This window comes from Trachypithecus francoisi, unplaced genomic scaffold (genome assembly GCF_009764315.1).
Source record: "Trachypithecus francoisi isolate TF-2019V2 unplaced genomic scaffold, Tfra_2.0 Lachesis_group11, whole genome shotgun sequence".
Classification (NCBI taxonomy): domain Eukaryota; kingdom Metazoa; phylum Chordata; class Mammalia; order Primates; family Cercopithecidae; genus Trachypithecus; species Trachypithecus francoisi.
Genome location: NW_022681456.1, coordinates 68,177,094 through 68,198,215, shown reverse-complemented (window position 1 = coordinate 68,198,215; position 21,122 = coordinate 68,177,094). Strand labels below are relative to the sequence as shown.

The 21,122-nt window shown below is 38.9% G+C and overlaps 1 protein-coding gene across 5 annotated transcripts in view; it reads left to right on the top strand.

Moving 5' to 3' along the window:
• The window catches only part of HMGA2 (high mobility group AT-hook 2), a 139,438-nt gene that overhangs the window by 16,103 nt on the left and 102,213 nt on the right, over nucleotides 1–21,122 (top strand). Inside the window, exon 4 of one of the 5 annotated variants that reach the window (XM_033221378.1) lies at nucleotides 1,950–2,889. The exons of the other annotated variants lie outside the window; for them this stretch is intronic. Coding sequence (XP_033077269.1) covers nucleotides 1,950–1,973 — 24 coding nt within the window. The 3' untranslated portion in view covers nucleotides 1,974–2,889. Of the gene's footprint in view, nucleotides 1–1,949; nucleotides 2,890–21,122 lie in introns of those variants that run through there. 5 annotated transcript variants of the gene reach the window in all.

The window sequence follows — 21,122 nt, the reverse complement described above, 5'->3', positions numbered from 1 at the left end:
TGTTGACTAACTTGATATTGACATACATCTAAATTGAGATCTGCTGTTTTCTAAGCATCGGAACTCTGAAAGGACATCCCATACCACTGAACTAATTAATAAGAAAGACGTGTATAATCTTTCTAATAGGTAGCATAATAGAAAATAGATGAGTTATTTGAAGTCATGGGGTTAATGTGGCTAAAATGAAATAAAATAAGTTGTAAGCAAATACAGTGGCAGTTAACCAGCAAACTAACCTCCATCAAATGGGGCCTCTTAACTCTCTCAGCCTTTCATCTCCTCTGCCTTTGGACTGTCCTATAATGGTCACCAATTCACCTCCATAGTTAGAGTCCTGTCTTCTCAGAACCTTCCTATGGCTCCACATCTGGCCAGCTAATTAATTACAACCTGCCCTAGTACTTCGAAGTCACCCGATTTACATCTACCTTTCTTTACAATTTTCTCTTGCACCACACATCCTTAAACAGTTGATTAATCAGCAAGCCAGAGTAAACTATAGAGCAATTATATGTTTTTTTCTTAACGGGTTCTTGCTAATTTAGGGGGGTATCTGGATTGCAGGCATTCGATCTTCCTGCTGGGTAAGAAGCGCATTTGAGGCGCCCATCACAGAAATCCTTGCCTTTCTGAGAATAGCTGGGCCATTTTCTTTGACTCTCCTGGTTTCTAATTTTTACTGGCTGTGAGAATGGAAAATATTATGTGGTGAATTGTTACAAGTCCCTGATTTGGTCCCCAAAGAAGAGTTGTTCTACTGAGAAGAGGAAATAAAAGGAAATTGTATATTTTTTCTAGACAGCGTGTTTCCTCTTTGCTTGTATATCTTCTGTTGGGTAGAGTATGCAGCCAGTCACAGCAAGGCATTCCGTTCAATGGCATTCTTTGCTGGAAAGCTTGTACTGAAGAAATAAATTATTGCATTTTCCATAGGAAATGGGCTTATACTTTATAGCAAGTTCAATTCTTTCCAACAGTGTCATTCACCGATTTCCTTGAGTTAGAGATATATTTTTGAACCGACTGGATTCATTAGGTGTATGGGTTAGAAGCCAAATTGTTCCCCTTTTATTCTTGTGGGGTATTTTGCTTTGTTTTAAAGCTCTTGTGCTTTTAAAACTTGTTCCAGTAGATATTATAGATTCATGTAAGAGGCCTGGGAAAAGATACCTACCGAGGAATCCTCTGATCTGATGTAATTGGGATCGGTATGGGTAGGTGTAGGAGAGAAAGTTGAATCAGTCTTGCTTTCAGAGGGGATGAAGCATTGACCTATCCAGTGATCTAATGAGTGTGTTAACTAGATTTGCTTAAGAGCACGTCTATTGTTTACTTTAATTCCCTTCATCTTTTTTTTTTTTTTATCCCCCTAGTTTGAACTGGATTTCAGATCTATTGTTTTTATGAGGTGGTCTGATTTTCAAGGTGTGTATGTGTGTGTAGAAGAGGCTAGAGGTAAACGGGTCTCTTTTTTTTCTGGCTTTTTATAGTTAAGAGCTTAGGCTCTGGATTCAGATGGCTTGGGTTCAGATTCTGGCCCGCCACTTAGCTAACTGGAGTCTTAAGAAAATCACATGACCTTTAAAGGTCCAGTTTCCTCATCTGCAAAAGTTATATTTCTAATAGAGTTGTAAGGATTAAATGAGATAATGTATGCAAAGGGCTTAATAAAGAGCATGGCACACAGGAAGTGCTCAATAAATGTTGGAAATTATGATTAATTTCACTGTACATTTTCATTTTGACATTAGCTATAGGCTAAACCTTAATTACTTAAAGCCACCAGTAGTTACACATAGAAGGAATGACAGAGTTACATGTCAGACTAACCAAGTACCCTTGATAGTATCATTATGTCCTCAATATATTTATGCCGAATATTAATCAAGTTTAAGAACTGCTTATAAATAATACTAAGATGCATTTTAATCCTCTTTGCTGTTAAGGGGGAGTTTTACATTGCAGCTTAGAAGCCTTTCTTCTAATAGTAGAGATTTGGTGTCATGTGGTGTTCATCAGTTTGAAAAGAAGTATTTCTGATGTTTGCCTCAAGATGCACATACAGAGATGGCTGATTCTCAGAACTTCTGTAAAATTCCATTAGCCAGTCCTGCCAATTGAAATTTGGCGTTTAACATTTGCATTTTTCTATTCTTGCATAGGAAAGGAGCTTGTCACATACCTAGTTTAGTGATGGAAAGCATTTGGAGAAAGTTGTAGAGAGTGGGGCTCAGGCTCAAGAATACAATGAAGTAATAAAGTTGTTAACCTCATGTATAAACTCCTCCGTCCAGATGTTGCTTAGTGATGCATCTAGTGCTTCTGGAGGAAAAGAAGTAAGAACCAAATAATGAAGACTACATCAATGGGAACAAGTGATACTTTTAGGTGTTTTGTTCTCAGAATATTTTAAAAGAAAGAAAATTAACAACAGAAGAAAAATATTTCCCAATACGAATTAATGGTTTTTCAAAGAAAAAAAAAAATCTTTCTGGAGATACTAAGATTGACCTAGAAGTTGATCCAAAGACCAGATGCTGAAACTGCACTTCAGTTGGTCACTAGAAAGATCCCAGCAATCCCCAGCTGGTTTCTCAGGCTGCTGATTCCCTTTATTTGGTAATGGGGTGTGTGCAGTACGTCGATTAAAAAATATGTATTTCCATTCCATTGCTTTTGAAGGGGAGCAGTTGTCTTTCTCTTATTAAAGAGCTTGTGATACACAGGAAAGTGATGTAATTTTATTTATTAGTCAAACATGTGAGGATTCTAGATAAGACAACAAGGGTTTTTTTTTTCCCCTAGTTTGTAGAAATCTAAAAATTTAAGTGATGATTTGAGGATCAAGAAGGGAGAACTGAATCAAAATAAAATTTACTACACCCATTCTTTGGTTTTGGAATTCTTTGGCTTTCTTCTAAAGATCCCAAGCATTAATGTATTGAAGAACCTGGAAATCTGATTTTGAAGCTAAAGCATTAGGTTCTCATGTCCATTACTTTTCCCCTCCAGAAGTTTGCTACTTAAACACACACACACACACGTGCGCGTGCGCACACACACATACACACACACACACACACACACACCAAAAACTTTTAGCTGTTTGTAATTTAAGACTTTCCTTGTTGAAAGTGGCTGGGAGTGGTGGCTCACGCCTGTAATCCCAGCACTTTGGGAGGCCGAGGTGGGCAGATCACTTGAGGCCCAGGAGTTGGAGACCAGCCTGGCCAACATGGTGAAACCCCGTGTCTACCAATAATACAAAAACTCCTGAGTGTGGTGGCCCGTGCCTGTAGTCCCAGCTGCTCAGGAGGCTGAGGTAGGAGAATTGCTTGATCCTGGGAGGCAGAGGTTACAGTGAGCTTGGTGATCATGCCACTGCACTACAGCCTGGGCAACAGAGCAAGACTCCATCTCAAAAAAAAAGAAAAGAAAAGAAAAAAAAAGAAAAGAAACTGAAATATATAACTGCAGTGTTTAGAAAGGAATATCCAATAATGCAGATTGCAGATAATTGCAACTTTGTACTGGAGTCGGAGGGGAAGAAATGACTTTGGTATAACATCAAAAACTCTCTGCTAATGGAATATGTGAAGGTGAAATCATTTTCCCTTAATGGCAAAGACCCTTGCCATTATCACATGCTTTAAAAAACAGGAGATGCTCTTTTTAAAGCAACTGGATTTTAAAAATATATGCTTAGTAATTAAATATAAATTTGCTGATGCACATAATGCATTCAAAGTTGGTAAGTAATATTTTCTGAAACTATCTTTTCTTTTGCAATTATGATAAAAATAGAGTACTTTCCAATTTTTTCCCTATGGGGAAAAGTAGCTTAATCTTGTTTTGTTTTAATGGTTTACTGCAAAATTCACTAAAATGATTATTTAAAATTAAAAGATGAAATATGAAAACACGAATAAGTCATGTCTAAAAGGCAAGAATTGAATTTGATCATTCATGTTTTGATTCAATACTAATGTCTTTTTCATTTGTTTTAATATGCAAGTGCTATTCTTAATTATTCTGTTAAATGAAGACGTTCCAAAAAAGAGATTGATAATCTGCCCTACTTGGTCATCCAGTTCATCCAGTTTAGCATGGCCAATCTCTACCAGACACTAACCATTTAGGATTATAAAAGCATTGACTACAGAGTCTGAAGCTCCAGTGACTCTGCTACTGTGCCAAAATAGCATTGACTATAACCAAGGAAGAAGAGGTTTTTTTCACTTGTATGGAGTGGCAAATTTTAGACAGGAGGTAGTTTATAAAAATGTCTTGTTTCTCCATATGTTATCATCAGATCAACAGAGTCCTGGCCAAGACAGTATTCTCAATTTTTAATTCTAATAAAATGACAAATGTAGAATCAGTGACCATTTTGTATGACAACAAATGTATATAAGATTTTCCTTACACAGTGTACTATCCCTACTCCCATACACGTTTACCTACATTCACCTTACTGTAAGTATTTATGGATGGTAGTAAATATTTCTAAAAGGTTGGAAATCCTCATACTGTATATTAATATGCCCCTTTTTTTACTAGGTAAACAAGTAAAATGATTATATTCCAGGAGAATATTTTTGTTGTGTTTTTAAGGGTGGAACCTGCTCTTATAAGGGTTTTTGTTTTTGTTTTTGTTTTGTTTTGTTTTTGAGACAGAGTTTCGCTCTGTCACCCAGGCTGGAGTGCAGTGGCACAATCTCGGCTCACTGCAGTTTCTGCCTCCCAGGTTCAAGTGATCCTCCTATCTCAGCCTCCTGAATAGCTGGGACTATAGGCCCATGCCACTATGCCTGGCTAATTTTTGTTTTTTTTTCAGTAGAGACACAGTTTCATCATGTTGGGCAGGCTGGTCTCGAACTCCTGACTTCAGGTGATCCTCCCACCTCAGCCTCCAAAAGTGTTGGGATTACAGGCATGAGCTACCACTCACAGCCTTTAAGATTTTTTTAAAAATCAAGGAATTCCTGATTCTAAACTCTTCAATAGTTGACACAAACATTTAAACATTTTTGACAAAAGATGGGATGAAATCAAGCCTACTCCTTGTACTCCAGATTGAAAAAAGGACCTCTGTATTTTGATGGGCTGAATACCTTTGAGCAGGTTGCTTAATTTATCCATGCTTTTTCTCATGTTTAAGTGCCTGACAGGAACATTCTGTCCATAACTAATGGCTGTCAAACATTTACGGTTGTAAAACACAAAAACCTTTATTGCTCCAGCCAGGGACTGATTATTGAGTTTGTGATGATCCAGCCTCTTGTTTCCTTCTTTGCTTTGTTTTCTCTGCTCCCGCCTGCTGCCTGCCCTTTGGCCATTTCACTGCTCATTAGCGCCTCCACCAGATGGGGGACAGGGGCAGGAACAGGGGGTCAGCTCTGGTAAAAGACTTGGTGAGAAGGAGGCTGAGAGTAACAGCCAACATCAGGTTTTCAGATTATCTACATCCAGGCTCCCCCCCAACCCTGTCCTCAGGAATCACTGAATGCAGCCATGACACTGAAATTTGTTTTTCATTCATTATTTTTTCATTCTTATAATAAACGTGGTTTTATAAGTTAGTTAAAAAGTTAAAAGTATTTTTCAAGATGTCATAGTAAATAAGAGTCCCTTTTGAGCATTTCGTTAGTAAACGATGAATGGCTGCCGGTCAAGCTTGTTCTGGCAAGTCTTTCGCCTCTGTTCAGATTCAGAAGAATGGCACCAAATCTATGCTTACATTAGGCTCAGGTTGTGGAATGTATTTCTTTCAATTCAGGTTTAGGGAATTTGCCTTATGATGGTGAAAGAGTCCTATTTGGGTGTTAAGAGGCCACAGAGCTAACCCTAACTATAGGACCAAGGAAAGCCTGTGTTATCACATTGTACTGTAGTTTCAGTGCATTAACTCAGAAAATGCACCTGAAGTGCCTCTTTAAACGTGACATTGTGCAGAAGACATAGTACTTACAGGACAGAGATACAGACAAAGGCTACTGAAACACTTTTGTTTGTTCACCTGTTTGGTTGCTTGTCTCTTTCTTGGCTGGATCATTTAAACCCTAGAGCTCCAGTTCTGAGACCCTTTGATTTTGTGATTTTCCCATTTGTCTAAACATTTTGCCAAAGCTATCTGACATTACTATGAATCAAGCCTGTGCTGGGTCCTAGGGATGTCAAGGTTAACAAGATAGGTGGGACTGCCTTTGGGGAATTTATAATCTGGGGAGTTCTAAAGAGATAACCTGATGCCTGCCAGGTAGATTATTATTCTGTGCTTCAGATGTTAGGAGGTTAAATTAAATTACAGTCTTCAAGTATTTTGAGCTCTTTAGAATTTAAATCCTTCCACAGAAGTAATTACACTGCTTTCCAAATCCTAACAACACACTATTGGAATTTACTTATATTAACATCATAATTTGAATGTACATGTATATGTATGCATATATATATACATACACACACACTTATATATGATATATGAATTGGTTGTACTATGTACTGTGCGCCTGGGGTCACATTCTCTCATTATCATCACAGCAAATATTAAAGCTAATACAAAATGTGTACAGATTTGATTTATCAAAGTAGTCAAATTTCATCTAGTTAGCATAGGCTCAAAAAGATGGGTGTTAAATCATCAGGTACCAGCTCCAAAAAGAGGGAGAAAAAAGGAATCAGAAAAAACAGGAAAATTGGCCGGGCGCGGTGGCTCAAGCCTGTAATCCCAGGACTTTGGGAGGCCGAGACGGGCGGATCACGAGGTCAGGAGATCGAGACCATCCTGGCTAACACGGTGAAACCCCGTCTCTACTAAAAAATACAAAAATCTAGCCGGGCGAGGTGGCGGGCGCCTGTAGTCCCAGCTACTCCGGAGGCTGAGGCAGGAGAATGGCGTAAACCCGGGAGGCGGAGCTTGCAGTGAGCTGAGATCTGGCCACTGCACTCCAGCCTGGGCCACAGAGTGAGACTCCATCTCAAAAAAAAAAAAAAAACAGGAAAATTCTGGTGAGCCATTCAACATATGGTGATCTTATTTTTCCTCTTTGTGCATACTCAGTATAATTTATGTTTATCAAATAATTTTTAAATCACCAGGTCTTATAGCAACTTAATTATATACTTTAATATTTCTGAAAAGTGCAGCCCTTTGTGTTTTAAAATGAGCTCTTTGAGGGTAGGGTGCATATCTCATATTTATCTTTTCACCCTCAGCACCTAGGACATAGGAGGAAATTCAGCAAAGTGATTAAGAGCTCAGACTGCCTGGGTTCAGGTATCAGCTTAATCAAGGCAAGTTGCCGATGGTCCCAGCCCCTGTTTCCCTGTGTGTAAAACAAAGGGTAATCATAGTTTTTGTCTTGTAGGATTGTTTCGTAAGAATTAAATGAGAAGCCATCAAAAAAACTTTATTCAGCATGTGGCAAGCTCTCAATAGGCCATAATTGTTGATGTTAGTACAGTCCCAGGCCCATAATGGTGCTTACTAAATGTTCGGTGAGTAGGATGACAGTTTTTCTTTAGTGTGTATAAAGCATGGCTTTTAAATTTTTGTTTTCCAGTAATGAGTGTGGATTTGAATTACATTCTTTGACTTAAAAAAAGAAAAAAACCAAACAGATGATTTGTATTTCCAAAGAGGCTACACTTAGGTTTTTTTTTTTTTTTTTTTAAAAAGCACAACCTATAGGCATCAAAGCAGATTTGTAATAATTTTGAATTCCATCTTATGCCTCTCCGCTAAAGAAGTAAGCTGCTAACCACTATCAATCAGGCCCAATAGAAACTTTGAATGTCTTGCCCTATATTAATATTTCCATTCCCTCACTCCTGGAAATAGCATTTTGCTTTCCAAAATAGACTCTTATGCTGTACCTTAGAAGGATTTTTGTCACAATTTTGGATCATCAGAAAAACAGAAGACAGCTTTATTGGCCAAACCTCATGAACTAATTTTCTAAGGTAGTTTCTCTCTCTGTTTTACAAAAACTCATTTTAATGGCCTATTTTCTTTCGTGTCCCATTTTCTTTCTGTTAATTTTTAGTACTAACATGAGAATAAAGAAAAGTAAAAGTAACTCTATTTGTTTCTTTCGAGGGCATCTGAAAGCACTTAAAGTGACACATTAAGGCAGTAGGGTGTACAACTAAAGATTTACTGGTGACAAAAATATGAAACCCTAGGCTTACATCAACATGGGAGTAAGTACTTCACAGTGAGAATAATAGGTAGCAATGTTACATAACTTAAAAGTTTAAGCATTACCAATAACGGAAGTTCAGGTTTACCAAGTTCCCAGAAAACTCAAGTATCTTCACTATTAAGGCAGTGCCCCAGTGCAGGAAGCACTAAATCCCAAGGAGGTAAGATAATGACTCTATGTGCATGGAGAAACATGGACTCATACGATTATGGTTGGTAATGTTCTAGAAAGCACCATTTGTTTTGCGGTCTCTTATTATTTCCTGTTCAGAATGATTCTGATGTCAGAGAAGTACATCCTATGCAGTTTGTGTCAGAAGCTGATCCTCGAGTGTAATTTCCTTATTACAGGGTCTCTGTCCCTACATTTGCTTTCCTTCCATTATTCTCTCAGGTAGTCCAACTTCAGTATTCATTACATTCTCTAGTGGAAACTTGATGAGGCATTTGCATGCCTGGGCCCACTCTCAGTTGATAGAACTGGGGGTGAAGTTAGAATGCATGAACATGGCCATCTCTGTGGCCCCTCATTCTCTTGAGAGATGGACATTCTTGGCACTGGATGCACACTTTATGAGTGTTAAGGAAAGGATGAAAAGGCAATGAGTGATCTTATAACATGTTCATTCTGTGCTATTACTAAATCTAAAATTTCTCTTTTAAAAGAAAGTATAGTTTGATTTACAAATCAATAAATAAATCCCTTATTCCCCTTTCATATCTTTGGACTATATATTTTCCATATATATTTGGTGAAACTTATCTCATTCCCAATCCTAATTCTCCTTATTATAATTTAATAAGACATTGTAGAGTTGTAGAGTTTAATGACATTGTTTGGATTGCTACTGAGATTTTCCTAAATGAGAGTGCTTATTTCCAGACTGCCAAACCAAGACAATGGTCGGCTCTGTATTTTTTTTTTTTTTTTTTTTTGAGGCTGGAGTGCAGTGGCGCAATCCTGTCTTCCTGCAACCTCCGCCTCCTGGGTTCAAGTAATTCTTGAGGCACAGCCTCTCGAGTAGCTGGGATTACAGGTGCCTGCCACCACGCCTGGCTAATTTTTGTATTTTTAGTAGAGACAGGGTTTCACCATGTTGGCCAGGCTGGTCTCAGACTTCTGACCTCAAATGGTCCGCCTGCTTCAGCCTCCCAAAGTGCTGGGATTACAGGCGTGAGCCCCTACACCCAGCCTGTATTTTTTATTTAGTATTGCCCTTCCTCTATTGGTAGTTGACTTTTTTGTAGATATTAAAATTTGTCATCAAATCAGCCAGGCTTAAAGTTTTGTGCCTTCCATCCTGTTTAAACAATTGATGAGCTACATAAAACCATTTAAAATTCATAATTTTATAAGCAGTAAATTGGTAACTTTTTCTAACATATAGTCAGCCTTGCTATTAAATTGCTTATCTTAGTGGAGATCAGTTGGGATCCTTTTCAACTGTTAAGACCTATGGAAACAAAACTGTTACAGCTACTATCCTATTTACACTGTTGGAAGTTCTTAGGGAGCCATAGTATTTATAGGAAACTAATTCACGCTCAACTCACTTGTACTGCATTGTTTCCTGCTATGATAAAGCAAATGGGTTATGTATATTATTGCTTTAATAGAATAATGAATGCACTTAGATTGTATAGTGTGGGAGAGTTTGGCCTTACATAGTCATAGTACGAAGAGAGACCAAATTTTTTTTTTTAACTAAAAAAAGACTTTTCTGCTGGGATTGTAATAATGTGGTAAGTATTCAGAGTTACTATTTGCTATCTTTGAAGCAAATATATCACAATAAACATTTAGAGAAGCTGATATTTTGTATCCATAAGGCAAACACAGAATTTCTTGATTTGCGTGAAAATTTGGGTGTTTTATCCTGTGGTTTTATTTTATTTTTGAGTCTGAGATACTTTTGTGTCCAAGAAAATGTTTAGATTAATTTACTTGTAGTCTTGAAGTTATCTTTTGTAGAAAACCATCCTTATGTGAATGAAAAAAGCCATTTAGAAAGGAGATTTCGTGAGTATCCTTGACAGTGGTGTACAAGTTTAATCATCTTTCCTGTGGCAGGAGGGTCTTCATGTATTCAACCTAGAATTTCTCCTTTTACGGTTCTTAGTCCATTTCCTCTTGTCTTGTTCTTAATGGTGATAGAGAACATCTGCTATGTTCCTCTTCAAAACATATCTTCCTACTTGGGGTACTGTAAAGTGTACATACTTTGGGTCCTAACATATCTGCATTTGTTCTAACTTACTAACCTTAGGCCTTTGTTACCTCTCTGAGACTAAATTTCTTCTTTTGTGAAATGAGGCTGGTAATATCTCCATTGTAGTTTTAGCTAAAGTATCCAGTACCCAGCAAATGCTCAAAATACCATTATTTTGGCCTGGCATGGTGGCTCATGCCTGTAATCCCAGCACTTTGGGAGGCTGAGGCAGGTGAATCACTCGAGGTCAGGAGTTCGAGACCAGCCTGGCCAACATGGTGAACCCCATCTCTACTAAAAATACAAAAAATTAGCTGGGTGTGGTGGCACATGCCTGTAATCCTAGCTACTTGGGAGGCTGAAGCAGGAGAATCACTTGAACCCAGGAGGCAGAGGTTGCAGTGAGCCGAGATCACGCCATGGTACTCCAACCTGGGTGACAAGAATGAAAGTCCGTCTCAAAAACAAAAACAAAAACGAAAACCAAGAAATTAGACGGCCTTGGTGGCGGGCACCTGTAATTCCAACTGCTCGGGAGGCTGAGGCAGGAGAATCGCTTGAACTCAGGAAGCAGTTTGGAGTGAGTCAAGATCATGCCACTGCCTGGGCAACAAAGCAAGACTGTCTCAAAACAACAACAACAACAACAACAACAACAAAAATCGTTAGTTTTAAACCCTGTGAAAATATGTTGTCAGCTTTCCATTTTCCGCAATAAGATTCCCAAATCTTCCTTACTATGTCCTGTTTTTCTAACTCACTAATCATGGTTCTGAATGAGACTTCAAATGATATGGTAGATGGAAAACTACATTTGTGATGAAAGGCCTTTCTGACTTGCTTTCTGACTTAATGAATTTCTAGCTTTATGACCTTGGACAGGTGACTTATCGTTGAACCTGCTTGCTCTTATGTAAAAGGGGAATAATAACTGTCATATATTCTTTGTCTTCCTCTCTGGGTTGTGGTCAGAATAATATAAGAAAGTAATTTGTAATGTACAAATAAAGCACCTTGCAATCATAAGGTAACAGCAGTATCAGCAGTTAAAATTTCATACACTAGCTGGATGCAGGGGCTTACGCCTATAATCCCAGCCCTTGGGGAGGCCAAGGCAGGTGGATCACCTGAGGTCAGGAGTTCGAGGCCAGCCTGGCCAACATGGCAAAACCCCATCTCTACCAAAGAAAAAGATACAAAAATTAGCTGAGCATGGTGGCGTGCCAGTGTAATCCCAGCTACTTGGGAGGCTGAGACAGAAGAATCACTTGAACCCAGGAGGTGCAGCTTACAGTGAGCTGAGATTGCACCATTGCACTCTGGCCTGCGTGACAGAGCAAGACTCTGCCTAAAAAAAATAATAATTAAAATTTCCTACACTACAATAGGGTGAATGAAATTGTTCCTGTTATTTATGTAACTTCTAACACTTAGCTTGCTATCTTCAGCTTTTCCCTTGTCTATGGTTTATGAGGCATTTACTCTTTTACCATTTCCATCTGCTCTTATGATTGAAAGGCTAAAACTGACAACTTTCAGATGTATCACAGAGACATGTCAAAAGAATTTCAACATGAAAGGTACTGGGTTCGTGTGCAGAAGTAGTGATTAAATAAGCAGGGTTGGGTGAGGTTAAGAGAGAGCCAGATGATCTAAGTGGTAATAAACAGGTGAAGTGTCCAGCAGAGAGAGATGAGCAGAAGAGATCTCTCCAGTAGTAGACTTTGAAGGGGAGGATTTTAGAATTCGTCTCCTAAGACATTCACTGCCAAGTTCCAACTGAACATCGTGGACAAAACATATCTAAATGAGAAGGAAACTTTGGGACATTGAGGATTGCTTGGCGTGGAAGTGACCTGGAAGGTTACAGTGATCCCAGGCAGGAGAGGACAATGGCCATGTCTGCAGTGGCCGTGTCTAAGGGGGAAGGTTGCGGACTAATGTGTTGGAAACTGGGAATGTGGCACTGGAGAAGACCAGTTGGAAAACTGATTGCTCTAGGTGTGAAAGGTGAACCATGAGGACTGTCTAAGAGCACTGAAACTGGGGAGAAAAGAAAGTAGCGTGGACATGGTAATGCTTAAATGAATATTTACATGTGATATTGGCTTAATATTTTAAATCCACTGAATATACTGTTCAAGTTTATAGAAGCAAGAAACTTCCCCCCATATTTGTACTGTATTAATCTTTTGGTTTCCTTGCCTCAATTCAGTTTTGTTTCATGCTTAATTATGGGGCTGAAAGTACATAAGTTTGAGTAGTCTAGAGTGGAATGTGGTTAAATATCCCTGCAGATTACTTTACGTGTTTCAGTATTCCAATAAAATCAGCCGCAGTGATCCATATGGGATTTGTAGATGCTGTTTTCCCAAGGCCCTTTTCTCCATGGCTGTCTGTGACCTTAGCCATTGAATGGCTTAATCGTTTTTGGCCTCCTCAGTCAGTGATTCTGAGCGGGCAGAGTGGTAATGTGATGTCATGTCTGGGGCATGAGCCTGCATCCTCGCCGTACATGGGTCCCACCCTTCCTGGTCTAGGCAGCTCAATGCACAGTGCTTGGCGCATCGTGAGTGCTCAATAAATTCAGTTGCTTTTCCCGTCTCTCTCTGGATCTCAAATAGGAATATCCAAATTTGAGAATGCCACCAAAGCATTAGGTTCCCTAATTAAAGTCCATAGTAAAAGCTGAGGCAGATGTGTGGGAATGCAGTTCCAGACACTGTAGTAAATGTAGGAGAGATGATCGCACTGTATTTGCAACAAGCCTTCCCATGCTCATGAATCATAATAAGAGCTCTTACAGGATTAATGAATTTTAACTTATTGCAGAATTTTTGAACTATGTGTAATACTGGGACATTTCAAAGTGTTCGTCATGAAAAGTGGCTGATGGAGGTACACATTTTGAGATATCCTGTGTTCTGCCTACGTTGTTTGTTATCTTATTGACATCTTCTGTTCCTTTTACAAAAAGGTCAGCAGGAAGGCCCTCCACATTTTCTGTAGATTCCTAGATAAGAGAAACATCAAGATAGAAGGGAACATTTTGATAGCCTTACACATTTATGTTTTTAAAAATAAAAAATTCTTTACATAAAACTTTCTTTCATGCCCTTTCTCTGGTAGAGAGAAAAATCAGCCCCTTTTTCTTTCAGAGAAAGGCCTTGTGCACTTTGCCCAGTTTTCCCCAAATGCTGGCATTTTGTAAAACTGTATAACAAGATCTCAACTAGGATGTTGACATTCATACAATCCATTCATCACAATTAGATTTCCACAGTTTCTCATGTACTTATTTGTGTGTGTGTATGTGTGAGCATCAGGTTATATACAACTTTATCACATGTAGGTTCATGTATTCACTACCAGAGGTATTATTATTTTTTAAGTTCCAGGGTACATGTGCAGGATGTGCAGGTTTGTTACATAGGTAAATGTGTGCCATGGTGGTTAGCTGCACCTATCAACCCATCACCTAGGTATTAAGCCCAGCATGCATTAGCTATTCTTCCTGATGCTCTCCCTCCCCACTCCAGTATTATCTTTTTTTTTTTTTTTTGAGATGGAGTCTCACTCTGTCGCCCAGGCTGGAATGCAGTGGCCGGATCTCAGCTCACTGCAAGCTCCGCCTCCCAAGTTTACACCATTCTCCTGCCTCAGCCTCCCAAGTAGCTGAGACTACAGGTGCCCGCCACCTCGCCCAGGTAGTTTTTTGTGTGTTATTTAGTAGAGACAGGGTTTCACCATGTTAGCCAGGATGGTCTCGATCTCCTGACCTCATGATCCGCCCGTCTCTGCCTCCCAAAGTGTCCAGTATTATCTTTTAAGACTGTCAGTTGCTCAGGAGTTTGTGGAACATCCCATGGTGACATACACTAAATGTGTCTTCTTTAAATACACAAGAACTTTGCATGACTGTAGGAATGTGGGGAGAGGAATTCTGGTCCATGATTCCTGTCTTTGGCTGTGCAGTTACTCTTTCACATTCCCTCATTATAAAGGTCTGTCTGGCCCTGGCAAAATCATAGGTGGGCTTGGCACACAGCTAACTGCTTGCCTGAAGTAACTTATGCTTTTGTACTGCATTCAGAGTTCTGCCAGTTTCAGAGGCCAGGAAAGAAAGAAAGGATTGGCCTGGGAGTGTAACACACCTGCTTTTCCTGAGGGCACATACAACAGGCCTGTTTGAGTACCTGCTTGCCCTTTGGTATATATTGAAATACATGCCTGTATCGTCCTGAAGTTGTGGATGAATACATTTATCCCCCGGAAATTCCTCGTTTCACATAGATTTTAAATGTCCATGCGGGCAGATAGTCACTGAGGAAACTGTCCTGTTAGTTGTACTTTGGCTATTTGCCCAAGTCTCTAGAACAATTATAGTAGAACCATGTCATCTTGACACATTTAGGAAGAGCCATATTTGAGAATGCCACTGTAACATTTAGTTTCCCCAAATAAAAATTTCATATTACAACCATGTCTCTCTCTCTCTTTCTCTCTCTCTCTCTCTCTCTCTCTTTCTCTCTCTCTCCCTCTCACACATACACACACACACACACACAGCAAAGCTGTGCTAAGATGCAAACACTAGGCAGATGGTGAAGTTGCCCCTTCAGGCTAAATGTCTCAGGCCTGCACTCTAGTCTGAGAAAAAATAAATTTGCAAACAGCTCAAGCTGTAAATATTAACATTTGAGAATGGCCAAGGTCTATTGCATTCCACTAGTCACTCCTAGAATCTGAGGTAACCAGAACACAGATGATGCTGATGATGATGATAACGATTGATCATAATAACTGAAGAGTAAAACACTATCAGTGTGATCATTATGGGATTATTTTAGAGAATACATTTAGCATATTTGGACCCAAAGGCCTATGGGATCCTAAATCTCAGCTATGCCGTGGCATACAAATAACTATTTTTTCTTTTTTTTTTTTGGACTAATGCTTTTTGACTATCAGCACTTCAAATTTCTGCGAATTACAAGTGATACTCTTTATTTTTGGTGGTAACTATTACCTTATTTAAACAAAAATCATGTTTTTGAATCAGCTGTAAACATTTTTGACAATCTTGGAAGTGCAGAAAAAGTTATATTTGAAAGAAAATAATTACAGAATATCAGCACATGCTGCTGTTGCTTCCATAGCAAACTCCTTTGGGCCTTACTCAACCAAAATAAATGTGACCACACTGCTGCGGTAGGCATGGCTCGAGGCAAATGGAAGACTGCAGTTCTGTTTCCTGTGTCCTGCTTTCTGTCCCTGAGGTCCAAGCAATGCCAGAACAGTGAATCTGGAGGTATTAAATTGTTGGTCTGTGTGGTCCTTGGTCTTCCCAACTATAAACCTAGACTTGGTCTAGAGGTTATATAGTTAAATCCTCTTATATTCTACAGGTGACAAAATGAAAAGCCAGAGCAATTGTGTCCAGCTCAAGGCCATGCAACCTCGTTAGCTCTGGCAAGAGCCAGGTTTCCTGACTTCTAGTCTGCTTTTCCCTGTAGCGAGCTGCTTCCTCTTGCCTCACCTGATCTTCCTTGGATTTCCATTGGGAATCTTGACCACAGTTCTGCTGAATCTCTTCCTTCAGATCCTGTGCTAGTTTCTTCAGTGCTGCCGCAACAAAGTGCCATAAACTTGGGTGCTTTACCACAACAGAAATTTGCTCTTTCACAGTCTGGAAACTGGAAGTCTGACATCATAGTGTTGGCAGGGACGTGCTCTCCCTGAAGGCTCTAGGGAAGAATCTGTTCCATCTCTTTCCCTTCACTTCTGGTGCTGTTGGTAATCCTTGATGCTCCTTGGCTTTTAGATGCATTGCTCCATTCTCTGCCTCCGTTGCCACATGGTGGTAACAGCAGTTCCCGTGTGTCTGTGTCTCTTTTCCTCTTACAAGGACACCAGCCATATTTGATTAGGGCCCACCCCACTGACTTCATCTTACCTTGATTATACCTGCCAAGACCTTATTTCCAAATAAGGTCACATTCATAGAGACAAGGTGGGTTAGGGCTTCACTATATCTTTTTAGGGGACACAATTCAACCTATAAGAGTTCTTTTTAACTTTAAACCTGTTAGGACCAGGCTGATATGTGTAATGTATAACGAGAAACTGCAGTGAATTTCATTAAGTGTAAAGCATCATATCCAACATTTGTAGTTTGTTACAATAACACATTGAAAAGATTTATAGACTGTTTTTGGTGTGATTTTTGGATTAATTCCCTCTTTTGAAGACATTTGTTGGGTTTAGTTTATTTTAAGGAAGGAATGAATAGACCTGAAAGCACCTAATTTTTATTTTCAATTTAGGCTGGAAGCTAGCAAAAGCTTTTGCAGAGAACTTAAACTGTTTCACAGAGCACCAGCACTGTATTTGTTATCATTTTGGCCTTCAGTTTTATTAATGCTTGTTTGATGTGCTAAGCCTCTAGCTAAGACAAAAAGACAGAACTTTAGGGTTTTTGTTTGTTTTAGCAGTAATAAGGTCTAGAATAAAATGTTTGCTCTATAATATTTAATGGTGTGTATTCAACTCTTAAACCAAAATTTAAAAGAAAGAAATCCCATTCTCATTCAGCACTGTCAAATGTATTCATTCCCCCAAACTTCACTGGTTGAATATTATAATTTGTGTGTATAAACAGTCTTCCTGACTGCATTCTCTTTAATATTAGTTTATCAATTTGGGAGGAAATTTCCAAATAACCTTTATTTGTACCTTAAAAAAATAGTTTTAAACGAAGTCATGGGAATGGATTGCTGTATCTTTTATTGACTTTTGTATATGTGATTCCAAATCTCCCTTTAAATTAATGTCTTCTAGTTTCAAATATACCTCTTCCCATAAGGCTAGTCCCCATTTCCTATAATCTTACAGACCTAGGAGAACAATATTTTCCCTTCTTCCCTTCTGTCGTTTTGATAATTACGTCCTCTGTGCTCAGTGGTGGCCTATTAACTCACACGAATATCATGGGCTTGCAAAATAGCCTCAAATTTCCATATATTGGAACTGTGAGAATTTTCTATAATGGTGCTTTAGCAATAATGATGGAGGTGCAGGCATTTCCTGAGGATTAATGACCAGCTGGGAGGAACCAGTGGCCCTTGGCTCTGCCTCCCAGCCAGCCATTAATTCTAAGGAAATGTCTTTTGCTGAGGTCGTTATTGCTATTATAAGCTTAAAATGGAAAAACATAATAGGCGTATGAGTTATTTTTATGGGTTGATGCAGTTTCCAATGGTATGTACTAATTTGAGAAAATGAATGTGTATACATACAAGAGTAAGTCAGATTGTTTGAATCATCCCTCAGTATTCCATATGTTTTGTGACTGATTTTACAGTTCTCTCTACCTACTTTTCTCATTTACAAAAGAAAAGAAAAGAAAAAGAAAGAAAGAAAGAGAAAGAAAGAAAGAAAGAAAAGAAAGAAAGAAAAAGAAAGAGAGAGAGAAAGAAAGAAAGAAAAAGAAAGAGAGAGAGAAAGAAAGAGAGAAAGGGAAAATTTGATTTAGCAATTCCTAAAAGTATTGTATTCACTGACATCTTTGGAAACACCAGTTTCTGTTATCAGCTTTAAATAATAGTCAGGTTTTATGTATGATCTAAAGGGAAAAAGAGTTTGTTTTTCAATCCTGTGATAATTTTTCTTTTAGAATGAAACGTTGCAAGAAATGAAAAATAAAAAAAACCACTCTAATGATTGTGCTGTGCTTCTTTGATTTTTCTCTGTCATTTGTTTAACAGGCACCTTATATTTGTACCTTTACATATTGAATTCATGAGAGAGTTATGCACAGCCTAGTTATTCGACATTCCAGGGGTTTTGAAAAATGTGTATTAAATATTGCAATAATGGTGAATACTTTAACATAAAGCCACAAAAAACCTCCTAAAAATAAAGCCAAAGAGTCAAAGTCTTGCTCACTGTGCTTTCTGATTCTTTTTAAAAGCCAGCCCTTCTTGTACAGTGTTTCTACTTTTTATTCTAATCAACTGGCCTGTTGCATTATTTTTATGTAGATTGCTAACAAGGTTTTTGAAGAAACATTCTTAAAAGTCATAAAAGGGAAAATCTTGACAGTTCTGGAATATTGCCACCCTTGACCTTTTGGAGAAACGCAGACAGCATCTCCCAGGCATGACGCCTGGGGATTGTGTTTATCTGTCATCCGTTGGTGACTCCATGTTTATCGAGCACTGGTTATAAGCCAGACTTGGTGAGGGACTGAAACAATTACAAGACACAGTTCTGCGCTGGAAGAAATAGGAATCAACCTAAAATGTCCTGTCCTGTTAGGTCATCAGGTTCCTGTCCCACTACTTTCCTTTCGCTACCAAATTCACTTATAGCCTCCAAGTAGTGTAACTATCAATAGCACCCCTTTCACTCCCCAAAGTGGCCTAATTTGGAGAGTAAGTTGTATGATCTCTCTACCTACAGTGTGCCTGTTTTCAAATGTACACTTTGTCCCTCTCCTGCTCTTGTTACACGTGTGTTCTGAGGCCACTTCCAGATTGTTCTTCCTCTGTCATTACTCCAGCGTGTCATTGCTCTGCTCAGAAACTGCTAACTGGGTCTTCGTTTGTGATTAAATAATTTATAAATATTTCAGGTCCCATAAATACAATTATGTGGCTCTCAGTTTACCATTTTTCTTATATACATGTAGCAGAAAGCTCTATTTCCAATATGGAAATAGCTCAGAGTAAACATTATATTCCATGAACAGGACAAACACTTTCTCACCTTCACTTTTACCTGCAATTTCCTTCTCCCATTTTCAACTGCTTAAAATCTTCTTTAATCTTCAAAGTCCAGTTTAGACAGCACCCTTTTATGAATTAGCTCCTTACTGCCCTAGTCAGAATTGGGCTGTCTCATCCCTGGGGGAGGGTGAACAGACATTGCAGATGCTTCTCAACTTGCCATGGGGTTATGGCCTGATACACTCATTGGAAGTTGAAAATATCATCAGTCAAAAATGCATTTAGGCCGTGTGCAGTGGCTTACTCTTGTAGTCCCGGCATTTTGGGAGGCTAGGGTGGAAGGATTACTTGAGCCCAGGAGTTTGAGACCAGCCTGGGCAATATACTAACAACCCATCTCTACCAAAAAAAAAAAAAATATATATATATATATATATATATATACACACACCCCCCCACACCCACACACACATACATATATATATATATAATTAGCCAGGTATGTGGTGGCACGCACCTATAGTCCCAGCTACTCGGGAGGCTGAGGTGGGAAAATTGCTTGAGCCTGGCATGTCTAGGCTGCAGTGAGCCATGACTGTGCCACTGCACTCCAGCCTGGGCAACAGAGCAAGACTTTGTCAGGAAAGAAAAGAGAAAAGAAGAGAAGAGAATGCATTTAAGACATCTCACCTACTGAACATCCTAGCCTGGGCAACAAAGCAAGACTCTGTCAGGAAAGAAAAGAAAAGAGAAGAGAGAAGAGAAGAGAAAAGAAGAGAAGAGAAGAGAGAAGAGAAGAGAAGAGAAGAGAATGCATTTAAGACATCTCACCTACTGAACATCCTAGCTTTGCCTAGGTTACCTTAAATATGTTCAGAGCACTTACACTGCCTGCAGTCTGAGCGTATTTACATTGCTTGGAACACTTACATTGGCCTACAGTCATCTTACACAAAGCCTGTTTTATAAGAAAGTGTGGAATATCTCATGTAACTTACTGAATACTGTACTGAAAGCGAAAAACAGAATGGTTGTATGGGTATTTGAAGTACAATTTCTACTGAACGTGTATCACTTTCACACCATCGTAAAGCCAAAAAATTCCAGTCAGGCCATCATAGGTTGGGGACTGTCTGTATGAATGCCTTGCTTTTATTATAGCATTCTCTATTTTCTCTTGTACTGGTAATTTTTGAACAGTTATTTTTACCAGTTTCGTAAATTCCTTGAGAATAGTTTTGTATTTTCTTCAAAACCTAGGACTGTGGTATACAGTAACTGCTTAATACAATATTTGTTAAATGAAGAACAAAAAATACATGGCTAGGTTACTCAGGTCATTCCCACAAAATGATTTCTTTAAACTGCGTAATTGGAAGTTATTGTTTTTTCAAAAAAGTATGTCCACAGTATTACGTCATTAATTACTGTACCCTGAGGAATTACTGCTGCTGCTAATCTCTTGGATTCAGTACTTAGAGACATAAATATAAGTGACATTAGCACTGCTACTGTTCAACAAGATTACAAAATAGAAAGTAGATGTAGAAGAAGATGTTGGAAAATATCCTCAAAGATAACAAAATGTAGACTATCTTACTAGGCCTGGTTCAGGGACATAGTCTAAGCTGAAGCTGCCACACATGGTGTTTGATTTCACGGCACACTCTCCTGCAGAACTGGAAAGAGATGTGTCTACTTTGGGGCATTTTCTTAGAAATTAAAAAAAAAAAGTGTCTATGATTGATTTTAAAAAAGATAATTTAGGCCAGGCATGGTGGCTCACGCCTGTAATCCCAGTGCTTTGGGAGGCCGAGGCGGGTGGATCATGACGTCTGGAGTTCAAGACCATCCTGGCCAACATGGGGAACTCCCGTCTCTACTAAAAATACAAAAAAAGAGCTGGGCATGGTGGCACACACCTGTGGTCCCAGCTACTTGGGAGGCTGAGGCAGGAGAATCATTTGAACCCGG